This window comes from Pongo abelii, chromosome 4 (assembly GCF_028885655.2).
Source record: "Pongo abelii isolate AG06213 chromosome 4, NHGRI_mPonAbe1-v2.0_pri, whole genome shotgun sequence".
NCBI lineage: Eukaryota > Metazoa > Chordata > Mammalia > Primates > Hominidae > Pongo > Pongo abelii.
In genome coordinates, this window is record NC_071989.2 from 124,335,955 (window position 1) to 124,358,731 (window position 22,777).

General features: G+C 36.4%; 1 protein-coding gene and 1 pseudogene across 7 annotated transcripts in view; one reads left to right on the forward strand and one right to left on the reverse strand.

Annotated features, from left to right (window-relative positions):
• The window catches only part of COMMD10 (COMM domain containing 10), a 362,273-nt gene that overhangs the window by 107,139 nt on the left and 232,357 nt on the right, over nucleotides 1-22,777 (forward strand). Inside the window, exon 6 of one of the 7 annotated variants that reach the window (XM_054555843.2) lies at nucleotides 1,527-9,261. The exons of the other annotated variants lie outside the window; for them this stretch is intronic. Within the exon in view, the coding sequence (XP_054411818.2) occupies nucleotides 1,527-1,637 (111 nt within the window). The 3' untranslated portion in view covers nucleotides 1,638-9,261. Of the gene's footprint in view, nucleotides 1-1,526; nucleotides 9,262-22,777 lie in introns of those variants that run through there. 7 annotated transcript variants of the gene reach the window in all.
• LOC112133581 (U6 spliceosomal RNA) lies at nucleotides 1,292-1,389 on the reverse strand (annotated as a pseudogene).

Below are 22,777 nucleotides of genomic sequence, written 5' to 3' on the forward strand. Positions count from 1 at the left end.
GACCCCACAAAGTGTTTTCTTCCTGAATATATTAGACCCTTTTCAGCTCCTAATGCGGTAGAATAAATGAAATGTTGTGAAACTTACAATTAGGAACTATCTGAAAGCTAAATATTTAGCTAAAATGTATGATAAATTAATGAACATACAAAGGAATAGATAGCAGTGTGTTTGTTTTGTAAATTTTATTTATATGCAAAATAATAATTGTATATGCATTTAAATATAATTGAATGGTATACGTATGTATAGAGATTGCTACCATATTTGATGGATTGGTAAATAGTATTAGAGTTAATTTCTGAAGATATTTTAGTGTGAAGATATTGATGTAAAAAAAAATCCAGCAACCTATCTATATGTGGCTGTAACAAAGAAGAGTGATTTGGACTACTGCTACAAAGTAGGTTAAATGATCTCTAAATTACTTCATGTATTAACATTCTCTAAATTACTTCATATATTAACATTTACATGTAATATATTTGTAGTATATTCTAATTTAAATATCCAACGGAAATTTGGAAATGAATATAGTTTGTGTTTAACTGAGTTGAGAAAGCATAGTATGGTAATTAAATTCTTTTTTTTAACCAAACATTTTTATAAATAAAATTCTGAATTCCAAGTATTTATACTTAAATAACTTTATGTTGTAAACAGTGATTTTTTAAAATACTTTCTTTATACCTTACACTTTATTTTATTTAAGTTATAGCCATGTGTCTTGGGTAGAATTCTGAGAGAATAAGAAGGGACTTTACCCTGTAATCACAGAAGCAGTTTGGTAATATAGGAACCAAGTGACAGCTTTTCTTTTTCAAGTATATAGATTCTGATCTGGACAGGAATCTTTAGGGGTGACCTAAAACATCATTACGTCAGTTTACAACAGAAGGTTTACGTTGTTAGTTTCCAGTAGCTATAATGGAAACTAACCTAGATGAACATTGGTACCTACTTTGCAGTTAGTAACTGATTTTATTTGACCAATTAGCACTCATGATGGAGAGGAAAATAACTGTCTATGACCTGTCATGATCAACTCCTAAGGGACAAGTTTGATTACCTCTTAGGTTTATTGTTTTTGCCTTATCAAGTCCACTTGACTTAAAGTATGATCTACAGGCAGAATACACTGGGGGTGGCGGGCATGGAATTTTTTTTTGCTAGAATTAGAGCCAGTAAGTTTGATTTAGAGTAATCAGTTTTTGCCTCTGTTCTCCCAACAATTGTGTGATATTAGGAATATCTTTCTTGTGTTTCTTTTTAATAGTTTTTATTTTATTTTAAAAAAATGGAACACTTCACAAATTTGTGCAGGGGCCGTGCTAATCTTCCCTGTGTCTCTCCAATTTTAATATATATGCTACTGAAGTAAGTGAGCACATTGCCTTCCTCCCTCCCTCCCTCCCTCCCTCCCTCCCTCCCTCCCTTCTTTCTTTCTTTCTTTCTTCTTTCTTTCCTTCCTTCTTTCTCTCTCTTTTTTTTTTTTTTTGACAAGGTCTGGCTCTGTCATCCTCCAGGTTGGAGTGCAGTGGCACAATCTTGGCTCAGCTTCCACCTCCCGGCTCAAGCAATCCTCCCACTTCAGCCTCCCAAGTAGCGAGACTACAGGTGCGCACCACTACACTTGACTAATCTTTGTATTTTTTGTAGAGGGGGGGTTTCTCCATGAGGCTAGTAGTGAACTCATGAGCTCAAGCAATTCACCCATCTTGGCCTTCCAAAGTTCTGGGATTATAGGCGTGAGCCACTGCACCCAGCCCATATGTTTGTTATTAATGAAGATTGTGCTATTAGACACATAATATCACTGTGAAAACATTTGTCACGTAATTCCTTAAACAATGTTTTACAAGAATAAAAAATTTATTGATGGCTCATTGTATGTTAGGGTTTATTCTGAGTGCCTTAGGTTCCACTTCCCTCAGTGGAAGCCAAAGTGGGACAAATCATTCCTCTCATGACTCCTGTGACAGCTAGAGTTTGGGGCATATGACCACCTGTGACAGCTAGAGTTTCCATCAACCAGTTGGAAATCTCTGCATGAGACTTCACATCTAGGAAAAGTGATGCAAAGAAGTAGTGACAGTTTAGAATTTATTCTTCTAGTGGTTTCCAACTCCTGGGCTCAAGCAGTCCTCCCACCTCAGCCTCTAGTGGCTAGAACAGCATCCAGTGTCTCATACCAGTGGAGATACTGGTACCAGCAGTGGTGGTGGTGCCACATTCTCAGCAGAGGCTTCCTAGGCTGTCTTTTTTTTTCAGCATGATTTTGGTTGCAGTTCTGGCTTCCTAACCTTCTTTAGTGCCATCTTGTTTCCCAAGTCTGTTTCTTCAGCTTCATCATTTTGTGTGCCATCCGAATTGTTTCCTGCTTAACCAGAAATCACTTCCATTCTTGGTGACCAAGAACTGGACTAGTACAATTCTCTTGGAAAAATTGGTCTTAATCACTAGCTGTTTGGCAATATCTTATTATGATTACTTTTTTATAGCCACAGCTGCCAAAACCCTAAATTTCAGTTAACACTGTAAAGGGAATTTAAGAAAGAGGAAATAAAAGCTTATTTAAGTCATGGCATCAGAAGAAAACAGTAATGAAAATCTAATGAACAGTACTATTTTCAACAAATGGTTCATGTATTTTAGCAAAATGAAAAAAACTTAAAGCATATTTTTAGTTGTTGCTGTTTATTAATATTATCTTTATTATGAAAGGAGATAATTTGTACTAGGCATGTACTCCTGATCTTCTGAAAAACCTCCCTTCATTTTTCTTTGAAGAGTCTTTCCCTTTCCTGCTCTTAGAGTATGGCTGCCTCCACCAATTGAGAGGTGATGTATGTGACCTATGCCTAAGCAATCAGCACGCTTTATCTCCTTCAACACAGCGATTGGTTGAGATTGGATGAGTATATATCAGGGTACCTCCACTGAAAGATAGCTATTGCAGCTTCAAGCACCACAGCCTCACACATTACATGGAGCTGAGAAGACCAAAATATCAGAAAGTAGGACTGAGAGGATGGAGGGAGAGAAACTGAGTCCTGATGGTATATTTTGAGACCTAAATATATACCTAGTAGAAAATGTTATGAAACTTTTATAATTAGGAACTGTTTGAAAGTTAAATATGCAGCTAAAATATATGATTAATTAATGAATATATGGAGGAACAGATAGCAGTGACAGTGTATTTATGTTGTGGAATTCTACTTATATAGAAAATAATTGTATGTGCATTTAAATACAACTAAGTGGTACATATATGTACAGAAATTGCTACTATGTTTTATAGTTTGATAAATATCCAGCTATTTCTAAAACTTTCTAATCCTACAGTTTCAGTTCCATGACCCATTACACTGCCTTTTTGCCTATGCCAGTTTGGGTTAGATTTTCTGTCATTGGCAACCAAGAGTTCTCTGTTTAATGCTAAATCATCTTGAGTTGGGATTGTAAAGTATTGCTATCATGTTTTGAGGAATATCTCTTATTTATGTTTTAGTTACATATAACTTTTGTACCTGAAATATTATTAACAAGGAAAGCAACTAACAACTTTAAGCTGAAATACTAATCCTGAAAGATAAGAATGAAAACTCAACCTTAAGTTCTATAAAACTTTGAGATAGCTACATGTTTACTTTCAGAATAATTTAAATTGATAGAGTACAAGTTGGGAAACAAACACTTTAAGTGACTATTTAAGTCATGTAAAATATGTATTTTTAAAAGTCAGTTTAGACATTACCAAATTTGCTGGAACCGTATATTTTATTTATAATAAGCACTTTTCTACATTTTACACCCTGTTGCCTTATATAACTTCCCACAATTTTGACATTATAACATTGTGATTTTCTGTCAAAGATGAATGAAAATATGAGTTTATGGATGATAGAATCATGCTATTTCCAGATTTTGTTATATATTCTAAGTAGGAAAATATATTTATCAATACTTTCTTTAACTTTCCCAACACCATTCGTAAATGTCTGTATTTAGCATTCGCTAGTCATTCCTGATCTGAAATTGAAATTTTCTTCCTTTTCCCTCTTGCTTGTACCATATCTATGGGTGTTGAAATGGGTAAAGAAAAGAACTTCCAAAAGCACTACCTAGAAAACATGACCTCAAGAGTTTTCTAAGTGAGGGCTCTTTTGAGTGCTGACACCAGAGACCTAATACAGATTAACTTAATCAAAATAGGAAATTGATTGGCTCAAATAGCTACAATGAAACAAGAGGTGAATCTCTAGCCTCAGCCATGGCAGAATCCAGGGGTTCCAACACAACACAGTTTTGTCTCTGCATGCTTGGGTTTTGCTTTCCTCTGTGTTGGCTTTATTTTCTGACAAGGCTTCTCCACGGACTGCCTATGTGCGGATGTGTATCATTCTTATAGTTCCAGATTTCAAATAAGTATGAGTGACACTTGTTTTCCCCAAAGGTAATTAGTAATTTGCAGGGGGAAAAAAGTACTGGCCCTGCTTGGTTCTCATGACTACTAGGGTTTGTGGAAGGAAGGCCACATGATTGATGAGTCTCTCAGAATCACACTGAATGGCGTAGTGGTATTTCTGAAAAAGAAAAGATGCAGTCAGACAGGTATAGATGTCTTCTTAAGTAGGGCTTAAGTTTCCCATTGAAAACTGCTCTCCTTACTTTTATTTCACTACCTAATATACCATAATTGAATTCAGTTGGTTAACTTGCCTTCTTTTTACATGATGAAAACACTACTTCTGGCAAGATTCATTTATATCCAGTGTAAATTAGATCAGAATAGTTTCTCCTATTATGTAGCTGGGATCGCTTTTATTGAAGGATTGGGAATTTTGGCTGTGGGAAGGAAGGTGGGTATTTTGAAGCCTGGCAGTGTAGTAAAGTGGTAGACAGCATGGACTTTGGAAGTTATGTGGACCTAAGTGTGAGTCCTGGGACCCTACCACTTCTAATCTGTGTCACCTTAGCCAAATCACTTAGTTTTTCAAAAACCCATTTTTTAACCTGTAAAATGAAAATAATAATACCTATCTCATAGAGTAGTTATGGAAATTAAATGAAGCCAACTAGGTAAAGCATTGATTACAATCCTTAAGACATGGTGGGTGTTCCGTAAGTGGCGGCTGATATTATTACCCCAGTACTATTAACGGTAATAATAAACACTGCCCTTTTGCTATGCTTGTTCCTGATGGTCCCCAGCTACCTAGAATTAAGAGGTCAAAAGTGTTCTGTTGTTCAGCTAAGAACACATTAAATAAAATCTCACGTTAAATTTTATAAACTAGTCTGGAAGTCTTACTACTGCTCATAACATTAGTTCTGTGGGGGAAATTGGTTTAAATTTTTTTCAACTTAAAATATATTTTTGTAACGTAATGCATTTTTCAATGAGATTTGCCTGTGTGTATGTTAAAAATTACGTATACTTCTTCTTGTGAGGGACAGCCAGTCAAGTAAGTGAGGGTCAGAATCTGTTTAATAATAAACAGAATCAAAGTAGATTCTGTCAGAATAAAGTATATTTGCAGGGGCTGCTGACTGCAATACAAAGTTGCATCATGATGATGTGGCTTGCTTGGGAGGATCTGCCCAACTTGGACTAATTAAGCTACAAATAAAATTTCAAGCATTTTCATTTTGTTTTTGTATTCAGATACTTAGCACTCCACTTTAAAAGTCCTATCATAACTGTGGCCCTTTAGAGTGGTAGGCTCATTGAGTGAATATTAGGAAATATTATAATAAGCAAAGAATTTCCCTGAATTTGAGACTGTGCATTACAAAAACGGATCTCAGTGAAAGCTACACAGATATGCCAGGATAAATGTACGTAGCCACATAGATGGTGGGCAAGTCAGTCTATTGTCCTTGTTTTCATTAATAATATATAGTACAGGTGAACAATTTAAAAGCTATTCATATTCAGAGAATTTAGAATGATTGTATTGATACATATTTGAAAAAAATATTTGCTACTTGCAACTGTTATCAAGGAGAATAAGTTCATGGATAAATAATCTTATACAGAGCTATAATATTACTTTCTAGTATTAAAAAACTTGCTCTTGTGAGATCATGGCAGATGGGATGCAGGACTAGATTGCAGCTCCGGACAGAGCAGCGTGTGGTGGCTCGCATTGTGAATTTTAGCTCCAGATTGACTCTAAGAACAAACCAGCAATCCGGGAGGACCCACAGACCCTCTGAAGGAAGCAGACTGCTCCTGCAGGACCCAGGAGACACTCCAATACTGTGAGTGCCCCAACTGCAGAAATAGGAAAGGGAGACCCTCCTCTCCTGAACACACATCCACTGGAGAAGCTGAAGGTCTGTTTGCAGGAGAAGTTTCTGACCTTAACTAGAGCTGAGTCCATTTAGAGAGCTGAACGAAATATAGGGGTAGAGGAAGCAGCCAAAAGGCCCTGGAGCTCGCTGGGTCCCCTAGCAGGCCATTCCTACGTGACACCACAGGGATCCATCAGGAGGGTGGCCAGAGGAGCAGGGGGCAAAACTCCACAGAGAGAAGTAAATCTCTAGCTGAACTTTGTAACAATTTGAATGGGGTGAGAAGCCTCCTGGCCAGAACTCGGGGGAGGACACAAATCTGGAGTGCACACTCAACAGGTGGGGGAAGAACAAAGCCCTATTCTTTTGCAACTGGGCGGCGGATAGCCTGGGGCAAGTTTTCAAGCCTGTCTCACCCACCACCTGGAAACAGACTTGGGGCTCTTGTGGGGCTCGGTGGGAGTGAGACTGGCTCTTTGGTTTGCATAAGAGCTGGGTGACGCCTGTGACTGCCAGCTTTCCCCCACTTCCCTGACAACCTGCATGACTCAGCAGAGGCAGCCATAATCCTCCTAGGTACACAGCTCTAGTGACCTGGCAATCTCACCCCAATCCCCAACAGCAGCCACAGCAAGACTCACCCAAGGAGAGTCTGAGCTCAGACATACCTAGCCCTGCCCCCACCTGATGGTCCTTCCTTACCCACCCTAGTAGCGGAAGACAGAGGGCATATAATCTTGGGAGTTCTAAGCCCCTGCCCACTGCTGGTCCCTCTCTGCACTACTATAGCTGATGCTCTCTGGAAAGTGCCACCTCCTGGCAGGAGGCCAAGCAGCACTAAAATAGAGCGTTAAACCACCAAAGCTAAGAATCCTCACGGAGTCCGTTGCACAACCCCCCATCCCCCCACCCCCTGCTACCTCCACTGGAACAGGTGCTGGTATCTACGGAGAAGAGACCCATAGATGGTTCACATCACAGGATGTGATATTGTGCAGACAACCCCCAGTACCAGCCTGGAGCTGGGTAGACTCAGTGGGTGGCTAGACCCAGAAGAGAGACAGTAATCACTGCAGTTCGGCTCACAGGAAGCCACGTCCATAGGAAAATGGAGAGAGTACTACATCAAGGGAACACCCCCTGGGAAAAAAGAATCTGAACAACAGCCTTCAGCCCTAGACCTTCCCTCTGACAGAGCCTACCTAAATGAGAAGGAACCAGAAAACCAACTCTGGTAATATGACAAAACAAGGCTCTTTAACACCCCCCCCAAAAAATCACACTAGTTCACAAGCAGTGGATCCAAACCAAGAAGAAATCCCTGATTTACCTGAAAAAGAGTTCAGGAGGTGAGTTATTTAGGTAATCAGGGAGGCACCAGAGAAAGGTGAAGCCCAATGCAAGGAAATCCAAAAAACAATACAAGAAGTGAAGGGAGAAATATTCAAGGAAATAGATACTTTAAAGAAATAACAATAAAAAATTCAGGAAACTTTGGACAAACTTATAGAAATGTGAAATGCTCTGGAAAGTCTCAACAATAGAATTGAACAATTATAAGAAAGAAATTCAGAGCTCAAAGACAAGGTCTTCAAATTAATCCAATCCAACAAAGACAAAAAAGAGTAAGAAAATATGAACAAAGTTTCCAAGAAGTCTGGGATTATGTTAAACAACCAAACCTAAGAATAATCGGTATTTCTGAGGAAGAAGAAAGTTCTAAAAGCTTGGAAAACATATTCGATGGAATCATCCAGGAAGACTTCCCCAGCCTTGCTAGGAACCTAGACATCCAAATACAAGAAGCACAGAGAACACTTGGGAAATTCATCACAAAAAGATCATGGCACGCTGTCATCAGGTTATCCAAAGTTAAGACGAAAGAATCTTAAGAGCTGTGAGACAGAAGCACCAGGTAACTAACTTATAAAGGAAAGCCTATTGGATTAACAGCAGATTTCTCAGCAGAAACCCTATAAGCTAGAAGGGATTGGCCCTATCTTCAGCCTCCTCAGACAAAACAATTATCAGCCAAGAATTTTGTATCCAGCGAAACTAAGCATCATATATGAAGGAAAGATAGTCTTTTTCGGAAAAACAAATGTTGCGTGAATTCACCATTGCCAAGCCACCACTACAGGAACTGCTAAAAGGAGGTCTAAATCTTGAAACAAATCCTGGAAACACATTAAAACACAACCTCTTTAAAGAATAAATCGCACAGGACCTATAAAACAAAAATATACCTTAAAAAGCAAAAACAAAGTACACAGGCAACAAAGAGCACGATGCATGCAGTGGTACCTCACATATCAATACTGACATTGAATGTAAATGGCCTAAATGTTCCACTTAAAAGATACAGAATGGCAGAATGGATAAGAATTTACCAACAAACTATCTGCTGCCTTCAGGAGACTCACCTAACACCTAACACATAAAGACTCACATAAACTGAAAGTAAAGGGGTGGAAAAAGGCATTTCATGCAAATGGACACCAAAAGCAATCAGGGGAAGCTATTCTTATGTCAGACAAAACAAACTTTAAAGCAACAGCAGTTAAAACAAAGAGGGACATTATATAATGGTAAAAGGCCTTGTCCAACAGGAAACTATCACAATCCTAAACATATGCATCTAACACTGGAGCTCCCAAATATATAAAACAATTACTAATAGACCTAAGAAATGAGATAGACAGCAACACGATAATAGTGGAGGACTTCACTACTCCCCTGACGGCACTAGACAGGTCGTCAAGACAAAGTCAACAAACAGTGAATTTATACCTTGGAACAAATGGACTTAGCAGATACATGCAGAACATTTTATCCAGCAACCACAGAATATGCATTCTATACAACAGTGCGTGGAACTTTTTCCAAGATAGACCATATGATTGAGGCCATAAAACGAGCCTCAGTAAATTTAAAAAAATTGAAATTATATCAAGCCACTCTCTCAGACCACAGTGGAATAAAACTGGAAATTGACTCCAAAAGGAACCTTCAAAACCATGCAAATACATGGAAATTAAATAACTTGCTCCTGAATGAGCATTGGGTCAAAAACGAAATCAAGATGGAAATTTAAAAATTCTTTGAACTGAACAACAATAATGACACAACCTATCAAAACCTCTGGGATACAGCAAAGGCAGTGCTAAGAGGACAGTTCATAGCCCTAAATGCCTAAATCAAAGAGTGCAAACTGACATTCCAAGGTCACACTTCAAGGAACTAGAGAAACAAGAACAAACCAAACCCAAACCCAGCAAAAGAAAGGAAATAACCAGGATCAGAGCAGAACTAAATGAAATTGAAACAAAAACAGTGAAAAAGATAAATGAAACAAAAAGCTGGTTCTTTGAAAAGATAAAAAAATTGATAGACCATTAGCAAGTTTAACCAAGAAAAGAAGGGAGAAAATCCAAATGACCTCACTAAGAAACAAAACAGGAGATACTATAACTGATAACCCTGAACTACAAAAGATCATTCAAGGCTACTGTGAACAACTTTATGCACATAAACTAGAAAACCAAGAAGAGATGGATAAATTCCTGGAAAGATACAACTCTCTTAGCTGCTTACATCAGGAAGAATTGGATTCCTTGAACAGATCAATAACAAGCAGTGAGATTGAAATGGTAAGTTAAAAAATTACCAACAAGAAAAGTCCGGGACCAGACAGATTCACAGCAGAATTCTAGCAGACGTTCAAAGAATTGGTACCAATCCTTTTGATACTATTCCACAAGATAAAGAAGGAGCCCTTCCTAATTAACTATATGAAGCTAGCATCACCCTAATACCAAAACCAGGAAAGGACATAACCAAAAAAGAAAACTACAAACCAATACCCTTGATGAACATAGATGCTAAAATCCTTAACAAAATACTAGCTAACCAAATCCAACAACATATCAAAAAGATAATCCACTATGATCAAGTGGGTTTCATATCAGGGATGCAGGTATAGCTTAACATACACAAGTCAATAAATGTGATTCACCACATAAACAGAATTAAAAACAAAAATCACATGATTATCTCAATCGATGCAGAAAAAGCATTCAACAAACTCCAGCATTCTTTATGGTTAAAACTCTCAGCAAAATCGGCATACAAGGGACGTACCATAATGTAATAAAAGCCATCAGTGACAAACCCACAGCCAACATAATACTGAATGGGGAAAAGTTGAAAGCATTTCCTCTGAGAACTGGAACAAGATAAGGATACCTACTCTCACTACTCCTCTTCAGTATAGTACTGGGAGTCCTAGCCAGAGCAGTCAGACAAGAGAAAGAAAGAAAGCATTCAAATTGGTAAAGAGGAAGTCAGACTGTCAGTGTTTGATGATATGATCGTTTACCTTGAAAACCCTAAGGACTCCTCCAGAAAGCTCCTAGAACTGGTAAAAGAATTCAGCAAAGTTTCCAGATACAAGATTAATGTACACAAATCAGTAGCTGTTCTATGCACCAATAGCGACCAAGCAGAGAATCAAATCAAGAACTCAACCCCTTTTACAATAACAAAAAATAAATAAGTAAAATACTTAGGAATATAACTAACCGAGGAGTCAAAGACCTCTACAAGAAAAACTACAAAACACTACTGAAAGAAATCATAGATGACACAAACAAATGGAAACACATCCCATGCTCATGAATGGGTAGAATCAGTATTGTTTAATATTACTCAAATAAGTAAGAAAAAAACAATCCCATCAAAAAGTGGGCTAAAGACATGAATAGACAATTCTCAAAAGAAGATATAACAAATGGCCAACAAACATATGAAAAAATGCTCAACATCACTAATGACCAGGGAAATACAAATCAAAACCACAATGCAATACCACCTTACTCCTGCAAGAACAGCCGTAATCAGAAAATCAATAAACAGTAGATGTTGGCATGGATGCAGTGATCAGGAAACACTTCTGCACTGCTGGTGGGAACATAAACTAGTACAGCCACTATGAAAAACAGTGTGGAGATTTCTTAAGGAACTAAAAGCAGAACTACCATTTGATCCAGCAGTCCCACTACTGGGTATCTACCCAGAGGAAAAGAAGTCATTATTTGAAAAAGACACTTGTACACACACATGTTTATAGCAGCACAATTCACAATTGCAAAGTCATGGAACCAACCCAAATAAATGCCCATCAACCATCGAGTGGAGACTATTATTCTAAGTGAAGTAACTCAAGAATGGAAAACCGACCATTGTGCACTCTCACTGTTTTGTGGGAGCTAATCTATGAGGACACAGAGGCATTAGAATGATACAATGGACTTTGAGGAGTTGGGGTGAAGAGAGGGAGGGGGTGAGGGATAAAAGACTACAAATGTGGTGCAGTGTATACTGCTTGGGTGATGGGTGCACCAAAATCTCACAAATCTCCACTAAAGAACTTACTCATGTAACGAAATACCACCTGTACCCTAATAACTTATGGAAAAATAAATATGTTAAAAAAAAGTAATAGCCAAATCTGTTAACTCTGTGATTCCTGCTTTGGTTAATGTAGATTATTATCACATGATATTAAAGAGTCAGGATTATGGAGTTGATGTTTTACTGGTGCTTTTTTTTAAAAAAAGAAAAATGTTTATTATTTAAGGCTGTGTGCAGTACGTGCTTATATTCAAACATCCCTTATGCTGTTAGTCACTGAAATACTAAATATGTGTATAGGAATGGCTTTTCACAGTCTATATAATGATTGGAAAAATAACTAATATAGTATATTCTAAATGATGAATCTTTATCTTCCTATATAAAGGACATCATATTACTAATTTTCAAATTTAACAGGAAGACACTGAACAAAGCCTAAAAACTAATGGATATTGTTTTAATGTGATGTATGATTTACTAAATTAAGCTTAGGAGCATTTCTATCTATGTATTCTTATCTTTCAGTATGTGCTTACATACAAATAACAACTTTGTAAGTATTTTCTTCTTACAGATTTTCGGTAATTTATATCAGAAGTATATAATCAAGAAAGTTTAGTGTTTCTGTCTGATAAATATTTAAAATATTTTATTCTAAAGTAAACCCTTTTGGCATTTTTTAATGTGGGGTTGCCTCATCAAATTTTGCATAGCCTAAGTTACAATCATAGAATCTTGAGTTTTGGAAGAGACTAAAGTTCATTTCATTCATTCGGCATCCATTTGGTGGTAGTGTGCTTTGAAGACTTAGTAAGAAATTAACACATAGGATAACATTTTTTACTTTGCAAAATGTCATTGTATTAATATTTTACGCAAACAATACATGAAATTACAGTACTTTTTTTCTGTTTCTTGCCAAATTATAAGTAGAGTTGAAAACAGAATTATTTTTTGGAGATATGATCTCGCCCTGTTGCCCAGGCTGGAATGCAGTGGTGTGATCTTGGCTCACTGCAACCTCTACCTCCTGGGCTCAAGTGATTCACCCACCTCAGCCTCCTGAGTAGCTGGGACTTGAGTGCCACTAAGCCTGGCTAATTTTTATTTTATTTTATTTTTTGTAGAGACAGGTTCTCACTGTGTTGCCCATGCTGGTCTCAAACTGAGCACTAGTGATCCGTCTGCCTCGGCCTCCCTACATGCTGGGATTACAGGTGTGAGCCACCGTGCCTGGCCCCAGAATTTTATTTTCTTTGAAATAGAAAATTCATGAAAGGATTCTGCCACTTTATTCACCTCTCTGGCACTGCAGTAAAGTGCAGATTATAGTTCCCTGTGAAATAGCCAGTTACCCTTTGAGTAGAATCCAGTTCACATAAAGAAGTACAGGGAGATTACGTGACTTGCCTAGGTTATATATTGAGTCAGTAGGAGAAGTAGAAATACTAAGTGCAGATTCACAAGTCAGTTTAGCCCAGAGCTATGGATGCTTTCCTTCTGGTTATTACCTGGAAGGCTTTACAACCACTGATGTACCCTCCCTGCTGTCTCCTCTCACTTACACATACGCAGTCTTGATTATTTTGATAATTTTTCTACATTTATACACACTTCACACATAATTTTCATTTTTTTAAACCTCAGTTTATAGCCTTAAGTTATACTCAGGAATGTACATTGTACTCTTAAGCAGAAAGACCTTAATATTAGTTACAGCTGAAGAGTGAGCTTAATTTTTAAGTACATTTTGGTTTTTTCCTTTTTGTATGCCTTTTATAGGTGTTCACCTTTAGCAGCTAGTCTCTTGACTTTGCCTAATACTATAAAGAATAGCAAACATTATATTGACATAATTGGTTGTTATGGAAGTCATTTTTAATAGAATGACCATACCTTATTTATTAAAAAATAATAGACTTTATTTTTTAGAGCAGTGTTAGGTTCACAGTAAAACTGATAGGAAGGTATAGAGATCCCCTGTATATTCCCTTCCCCTATGCATGCATAGCCTATCCAATTATCAGTATCCCCCATTAGAGTGATATGTTTGTCACAATAGATGAACCTATATGATTATGACTCAAGACTAGTTAATATTAGGGTTCACTTTTGGTGTCATACATTTCATGGATTTGGACAAGTGTATAATGATAATATACCCACCACTGTAGTATCATATACCATAATTTCTACTACACGGAAAATCTTCTACACTCCTGTTTTACATTTTCAGAAGTGTCATATAGCTGGAATCATACAGTATGAAATCTTTTCAGGTTTGCTTCTTTCACTTAGTAGTATGCATTTAAATTCTCTGTGTCTTTTCATGCATCGATGGCTCATTTATTTTTAGTACTAAATAATCTCTTGTCTGAAGGTACCACAGTTTATTTATTCATTTACCTACTGAAAGACATCTTGATTGCTTTCCAGTTTTCCTAAGTATAAATAAAGCTGCTGTACCTTCCACGTGCAAATTTTTGTATACACCTAAGTCTTCAACTCCTTTGGATAAATACCAAGGAACATGTTTGCTGGATTGTATGGTAACAGCATGTTTAGTTATGTGAGAAATTGCCAGACTGTCTTCCATGGTGGTTGTATCTTTTTGCATTTCCACTAACAATGAAATGAGGGTTCTTGTTGCTCCACATCCTCACCAGCATTTGGTGGTGTCAATGTTCTAGATTTTGGCCATTTTAGTAAGTGTGTAGTAGTTTCTCATTTTTGTTTTAATTTGGATTTCTCTACTGACATACTGTGTGGAGCATCTTTTTATACATTTATTTGGCATCTGTGTAACTTCTTTGAAGAGGTATCTGTTTAGGTTTTTGGCTCACTTTTAAGCTGTGTTTTCTTATTGTTGAGTTTTAAGAGTTCTTTATATATTTTAGATAACATTCCTTTATATCAGACATGTCATTTGCAGATATTCTCTCCCAGTCATCTTTAGCTTGTCTTTATATTATCTTAACAGTGTCTTCCCCAGCATAGATTTTTTGTTTTTAATTTAATGAAGTCGAGCTTGTCATTTCTTTCTTTTATGGACTGTAGCTTTGATATTGTATATAAAAAGTCTGTTTGTTCAAAATAATAATGATTTGGATCTGTTAGATCAATTAAGAATGAAACAAAGTTATTTTACCATTATGTATTCTTTCCTAATGCTCCCTCTTTATGTAGATCTGAGTTTCTGACCTGTCTCCTTTAACATCTTTTAAAGAACTTTAAAAAACATTTATTGTGAGGCAGGTCCACTAGCCTAAAATTTTCTTGATTTTTATTTGCCTGAGAAGATATTTATTTCTCCTTCACTTTTTAAAATAAACAGGGTCTCGCTATGTTGCCCAGATTGGTCTTCAACTTCTGGGCTCAAGCAGTCCTCCCGAGTATCTGGGATTACAGGTATGTAGCACCATGCCTGGCTTTCTTCTTCACTTTTAAAGGGTGATTTCAAAGGGCACAGAATTTTAGGTTGGTGGGTTTTTTCCTCAACACTAAATATTTTACCGTACTCTTTTTGTATTTTCAATTTTTGTGGATACATAGTAGGTGTATATATTTATGGGGTACTTGTAATGTTTTGATACAGGCATACAATGTGTAATAATCACATCATGGAGAATGGGGTATCCATCCCCTCAAGCATTTATCCCTTGTGTTACAAATAATCCAATTATATTATTTTAATTATTTTAAAATGCACAATGAAATTATTATTGACTGTAGTCTCCTTGTTGTGCCATCAAACAGTAGGTCTTATTCATTTTTTCTACTTTATATATTTTTTTGTACCCATCACTCCACCCTTTTTGCTTGTACTGTTTCTGAGGAAAAATTGGGTGTAATTATCTTTGCTCCTCTCTAAGTAAGGTGTTTTTCCCCCCTTTGGCATCTTTCAGGATTTGTCTTTATCTTTGATTTTCTGTAATTTGAAGATGGTATCCTTAAGTGTAGTTTCTTTGGCATTTATCTCGTTTGGTGCTCTGTGAGCTTCCTGGATCTATGGTTTCATATCTGACATTAATCTGAGGACATTTTTAGTCATTATTGCTTTACATTTTTTTCCTGTTCTTTTCTCTTTCTTCTTCTAGAATTTTTATCACACATATGTTATACCGTTTGTAGTTGTCCCACATTTCCTCCTGGGTTTTTTGTTTTGTTTTTGTCTTTGCTTTTCAGTTTTGAAGTTTTCTGTTGAGATATTTTCAAGCTCAGAGGTTCTTTCCTGAGTTTTGTCCATTCAATGGCGTTCTTGATTTCTGTTACAGTGTTTTTTTTTGGTCTCTAGCATTTCTTTTGGTTCTTTCTTAGATCTCTCTGCTTGTACTTCCCATCTGTTATTGTTGTCTTCTTATCCCTTAGAGCCCTTAGCATATTAATCACAGTTGTTTTAAATTCCTGATCTTATAATTCCAATATCCCTGCCATAGCTGTGTTTGGTTCTGATGCTTGTTCTGTCTTCTTCAAACTCTGTGTTTTTATGTTGGGAGAAGAGAAGTGTTCTATTGTCCTATGCTTAGGTATCAGTTTCTTAGTAAGCCTGTGCCTCTTGACTGTGAACTTGACAAGTGCTTCTCAGTTTCTTTAATCCCTTCTCCAGTTGGACAGATGGCTAGAGTGAGCTGGAGTTGGGTATTTTCTTTCTCCCACCTGGAAGGCTAGTGCCACCTGGAATTGGATATTTCTTTTTCTGTAAGTCAGTTAGGCTCTGATAGAACTCCAATAGGTTAAGCTCTGTTTAAATAGTTTCCTCTGTGGGCAGACCTTGGTAAGAAGAACAGAATGATCTGGCATATTTTTAAAAATGGCGTGTCCTTTCCTTTGCTGGAAGCATGAGTGGATTTTTCTCCAGTATTCACTGTGAGAACCAGATCAAGTTTCTGGAGGTTAAACTCAACAGAAGTGAGGAGCCTCCTTATGGCTGGGTGCCCCTGCATTTTTCAGTTTTTACAGTTGTCCACACTGACTCCAGCAATTGATTGCTGTTTAAGTTTTCTTACACTGGCACTAGTTCCCATGGAGGTTTCTGCTTCTGGGTTTCTACTCCAATAAGTTACAATTCTCTGTATTTACATCTGTCTCTCCAATCTGGGGGGCAGTGGTTTACCCTATGACTTGACTTCTCTTATGGATCCAAGAAGAATGTTGATTTTTCAGTTTGTTGAGATTTGTGTTTGTTGAGATTTGTATTTGTTGTTAGGATGAAATGGTGACTTCCAAGCTTCTTACATGCCAGACCAGAAACCAGAAATCCCAGGTTAATGTCACAGACTGACATGGACTGCACTGCAGCATTAAAGAGAGTAAGAAGTTGTTGTTGGGTTTTAAGTCTGTGAAACAAAGTAAGGTTTTTAATTTATCCAAAGTTACACACCCTACAAGTGACACAGGTGGGAATAGAATCTAAATATTTGGATTCCCAATTAAATTATCTTTCTATTTCACTAAATTCCACTTTTCTGAAAGGTGGTATGAATGGTTCATATAGGGAAATATTACAGTGAGGCTTAAGTTATTGTTTTTAATACCATATTCATTTAGATGTTTTCTCCATCCTCCCTCCTTTTTTTTTTACCTTCTTTATAATTTTCCTTTTAGTTCTAGTTTCTGATGGTACTGAATATTAAGAAGATTATCTGCCATTTTTGAGGAGTAAATATCTAATAGTATAATCTTCTTCCTCTGTGTTACAGGCAGAAGTATAAGTGAAGCACCAATCTGCCTTTCCCCTTTATTTTAATTTACAGAATGTTAAAATCAATAATAAGATGCAAACGAAAAATCGCTCATTGACACTTAATATGCTTAATACAAAGTCAGCACCATAATTGCAAAGTTTAACATTTTACTCCATTTTGATATTAATAATTGATCTTGCAATGGATGTCTGCATGTCAACCTTTTATTTACTGCGGAGGTCGTGGTATATGGTATTAAAGAAGACATTCAACTAGAGCTCAATTTTTCTGATGAGCTCCCAGGTTCCCATCACAATTTTAGACAACATATGCTGTTTTACTGGAAGAGTAACTAAAGGATATAGTCTGATCACTCTCTACCTCCCATGGTAAACCTTCTGTTTGTTTTTTGAATTTGGTAAAGGTGCATGATAAAACTTGCCATCTCTGTTAGATGCTGCTAAATCAGACTAATAAAATGACTGCCAAGCTCCAGCCGCTCTTTATTTTATTGCTTTAAACATAGATTTCCTAGATGGTCGTGATCTGGTTTATCCAAATCCACCTTAACTGAAAGCAATAATAAATATAAATTTTAAATCCTAAATGAAAGAGAGGAAGGAGTCTCTTCTTAAGTGGAAACATTTCTGAAACAAATGAAAGCAAAAACAGAATTTTTCATGGACATGTATTTTCACTTTTCTGACCATTATATGATGATTTTCCTAGCAATATAAAACAATTCCCTGCAGTCCCTCCCTATTTAGTTGTTGAAAGAGAAAAGTACATTAAATCTTAATTAGTATACTACCTATAGTAGCATCTGGTGTTACTGAATTTTTACCATCCTCTGAAAGCAGTAATCATTCTTTACCTGGAGGAAAAGATTCCAGTAATCTGTTTTATTAGCAAACTTTTCTAGCCTTCCTTTCAGTTACAGGATTTGTTGAAAACTAGCTCGTATACGTATGCACATATACCCATATATGCATATGTATATATACATATCTATATGCCTATAGATCTATGTGCATGTACACATATAGACACATGTGTGTATGTTTTTGTGTGTATATGTTTTTATGTGTATCTGTATGTTCCTTTCTAAATAGCATTCTATTTCATACCTTGGAAAAATATAAAATTAAAAAATGAGGTCAAGATGGCGCCTTCTAAGAAATAAGTTGTTATAACAGTTCCTTTCAGCTTCACATCATAAGTGTTAAGAACACCTGAGTATTTTTAATGTAAACATATTTTAGCATCTATTTGATTTTTACTTTATTTTATTGATACTTTCAGATACATATTTGCTTTACATTATTCTCAGGGTTTCTTATTTCCCTAAAACGCTTTGAATCATTTCCACTGATTCTTTTTCCTTCTTTGTTAGTTTACATGTATCATTTGTATGACAGTGTCTGAAAGTAAAAGGCCACTTTAGAAACAAAGTTGAATAAAATTTCATCATACTTAATTCTGAAAATTGTTTTCTGAAATTATTAGCTCATTGCTGAAATACCTTCAAATCAGACGTTCAGCACATCAGCTCCCAAGGAGCTTCATATTTAGTTTATGGTGGGGTATGATTGTGTATTTCACAAAATTCATGAAGGAAATTTGTACAAATTTATTATGGATCTTAGGCCAATGGAACTGTTTAAACTTCCTAATCTATTTGTTCCATTGAGTAGCCTTAGAGTTGAAACAGCAGTTTCTATTTTTCTCATGGGTAGATAAACCCATATGCACATTTATCATTGATTTCTAGCACTGGAAAAGCATAGACATTGGAGACAGTGGTCGGGCGCGGTGGCTCATGCCTGTAATCCCAGCACTTTGGGAGGCCAAGGTGAGCAGATCACCTGAGGTCAGGAGTTTGAGACCAGCCTGGCTAACATGGTGAAACCAAGTTTCTACTAAAAATACAAAAAATTAACCAGGTGTGGTGGTGCACGCCTGTAATCCCAGCTACTTGGGAGGCTGAGGCAGGAGAATTGCTTGAATCCGGGAGGCAGAGATTGCAGTAAACCGAGATAGTGCCATTGTACTCCAGCTTGGGCAACAAGAGTGAAACTCCGTCTCAAAAAAAAAAGAAAAGAAAAGAAAAATTGGAGACAGCTGTTCACGTATTTAAATGAGGGAGAATATTCTTGGAGAATATAATTGGTGAAATAAAAATAAAATTCATATGTACTCTATGGAAGATAAACTGCAATAAGCAAACCTCTTTGGCAGATTTTAAAATCAGAAATATATTCCAGCCAGCGTGGGATAGTCAATCTAATTTCCTTTGAGAACCCGATTCTGTTGGATTGGTAGGCATTAGGAAGCAACAGCTCTTCTCTCTCCATCTCCTCAAAAAATTGTAAATAGCAATGTTGTGTGAAAAAAACTTCAAAGATACAATCTAATTTTTTTCTTTTGCTATTTTAATAGGCTTTTTTATTTTTTAAGAACTGAAGTTAGTGAACATGTGAGAGAATCTGAAGTACTTTTCATATGTTTTTGCCCTTGAACTGAGTTATTTGAATCTGGCAAATTTCTCTATTAATAATTATAATTATTATATCAGTATGTCACTATGTGTGTTATATTCAATCTAGAATATTTGCTCTTTTTATTCCCATGGTTTTGAAATAAGCATATAGGCATTTAATTTTTAGGAGTTATAAATGTCTAATAGCTATGTTTTATATTGATATGAATTGCATTATGTTTTATTACTAATAGTTTAGATGAATCTGTATATCCAAATTGTGAACCACTGAAATGAATAATTCCCTTTCTTAGAGAAGGACATGAATATAGTGAGAGATCTCTTTCTGGATTCTTCTTTTTGGTCCTTCAAGAAGTATCAATGTTCTCTTTTATTCATCAGTTTCTCTCAATGGGTTTCAGAACATTGTAGTATCAGAGAGGGGAAAAGAATCGGTATTTCAGTATTTTTTTTTCTTGAGACAAAGTCTCACTCTGTCACCCAAGCTGGAGTGGACTCACTGCAGTCTCCGCCTCCCAGGTTCAAGCAATTCTTATGCCTCAGCCTCCCAAGTAGCTGGGACCCCAGGCGTGCACCACCACACCCAGCTAATTTTTGTGTTTTTAGCAGAGATGAGGTTTCACCACGTTAGCCAGGCTAGTCTCTAACTCCCAGTGATCCACCTGCCTCAGCCCCACAAAGTGCTGGGATTACAGTTGTGAGCCACCATGCCCTGCCAAAAATGAGTATTTTCTCTATATCACACTCCCAACCTTTAACATTGCCTCCCATTCTTTCTTTTGGCTGTTATTTAATGAGAGTCTACTATGGGTGGGACATTGTGTGAATCTCTGGGAATAAGAGACCTTCATATTCCTGCTTTTATGGAGTTGCAGTTTAGTAGAGATGGTAGGTAAGAACATGGGCTCCTGAATTGCAGTGCCTGGGTTCTATTCTTGGTTGTGGTTGTACTGCTTACTAGAGAAGTTGAAGAAATCACTTCATTATTTGTTTCAGTTTCCTTCTTGCTGAAATAAATATAACTCTACCTTAAATAAGATAATGTATGGGTTAAACAATGCATGTAAAACATTTAGCACTGCTGTTAGAAAAGGGAACATACAGGTTAGTATCTAACTATATTGTAAAAGTGATTTGACCAGCTGTATTCAGTTATAAACATTTTATTGCACTTTTGGAGCCTTTTCCAAGTCCTGTGTAACCTTTGGAATACCCTCTGTTCACCTCCCCCCACCAAAAAGGCTCCTGTAAGTCCATCACTTCTTGGAAGCTTCCTCATTTACCATCCCCTGGCTAGCTATTCCTATACACGAAGCAGCCACGCTTCCTCCGTATGCACTGTGCAGTAATGAACAGTTATTCTCTCCTTGTACATGTTGCTAATGTGGATTATTTATTTGAGTTCTGACTCTTTGGGATCCCTTTGTTTATAATTTTAAGTTCTTAGAAGGATAGGGACCATAGTAAGCTACCTTGGTCTATGTGACACTTGCACCTTTAGTATTCAGTAATTGAAACACGTAAAAGTAATTTCAGTGGAGGTGACCACAAGCTTCCTTTTTTCACGTGTGAGTAGAAATAGAGGTGACCACACATTTTTTCTTGTCTTGCTTTTTCACTAAGCTTTCTCTGTGATTGAGTACAAACAGGGAAGTCTGAACGGTTTCCTGTTATTTTATCTTTTGGATGTAGAGGTATACATAGAAATTTCTGTTGAATGCTTTGTAAGGGTTACCTCTTTTATTCTTAAACTTTTACACAGTTACTGCTGCGTATTTATGGGATGCAGGTACTGTTTATCCATTGTAATTATAGTTCGTTTGTTAGATCAAACATTGGGAAAATCTTTTGTTGTGAATGGTGATTTTCTAAATTTTTACTTTTGTTTTTTGATGTATTTGCCAGATTCTGTCTCTCTTTTCTTTGTTCTTGGTGTACTAATCTGATTCCTCTTCCATGGCTGTTCCACTTTTTCCAAGTCTTACCCTAAAGCCTTTTAAAGCGGTACGTTTAGATCAGCTCTTTTTTCTTTTTGTTTGTAGTTTGCACATCATATGCTGTACTTTGAGTAATTTAATAAATAATTTTTTTCTTATAATTCCATGTGGAAATTTTAATTTTAATTTTGTTTTCCCCTGACCTTTATAAAAACAAGAGATTAAGCGTAATATTTTCTAGTTACTGCTTAGGCTTTGTAAATTTGGCACTTAATGGTTTCATTGTTTTAGAACAGGAAAGATTATCTTAACTGACCACTAACAACATAGTTGCCAGTTTGGTGCACAAAATCTGTAGTTAATACTGATTTCAAAATAGTGTTTCTTGGCAAATCACAACAAAAAGCTTAGAGTATTCTGTATGATTTTTAGTTCTAAAGTACCTTACAAGTATTACTGTTAGTCTCATTTTGTAGCGGAAATAATAGACCAGGAGCGTTAAAAGGACTTATTTGTTTATTCATATGGCTGGTATGTGTGATAGTACTGCACTGAACCCATGCTTCTGCCTCCTATTTAAATGGTCTTAAAACACTAAGAAAAAAATCCAACATATAAAATTCAGTAGCAGTTAGTAGCAAGGAATGAGTGTTATCTGAAGTCATAGCGTGCTTGTTAAAGTATTTTCAATTAACTTTCTCCACGCGTCTCTTGAATATATGTTTTTATATGTATTTACAGTTTTTTTGGACAGATGTATTTGGCAGTCTTCTTTAAGATATTGTCAGATACTCATTCACAAAAATGGTGACATCTTAATTTTAAAAAACATTTTATATAGTTATTCTCTTTATTCTGGTGCAATAATAATACTACACACGGGGTAAATTGTAAAGAAAAGAGATTTATTTGACCCATAGTTCTGAAGGCTGAGAAAT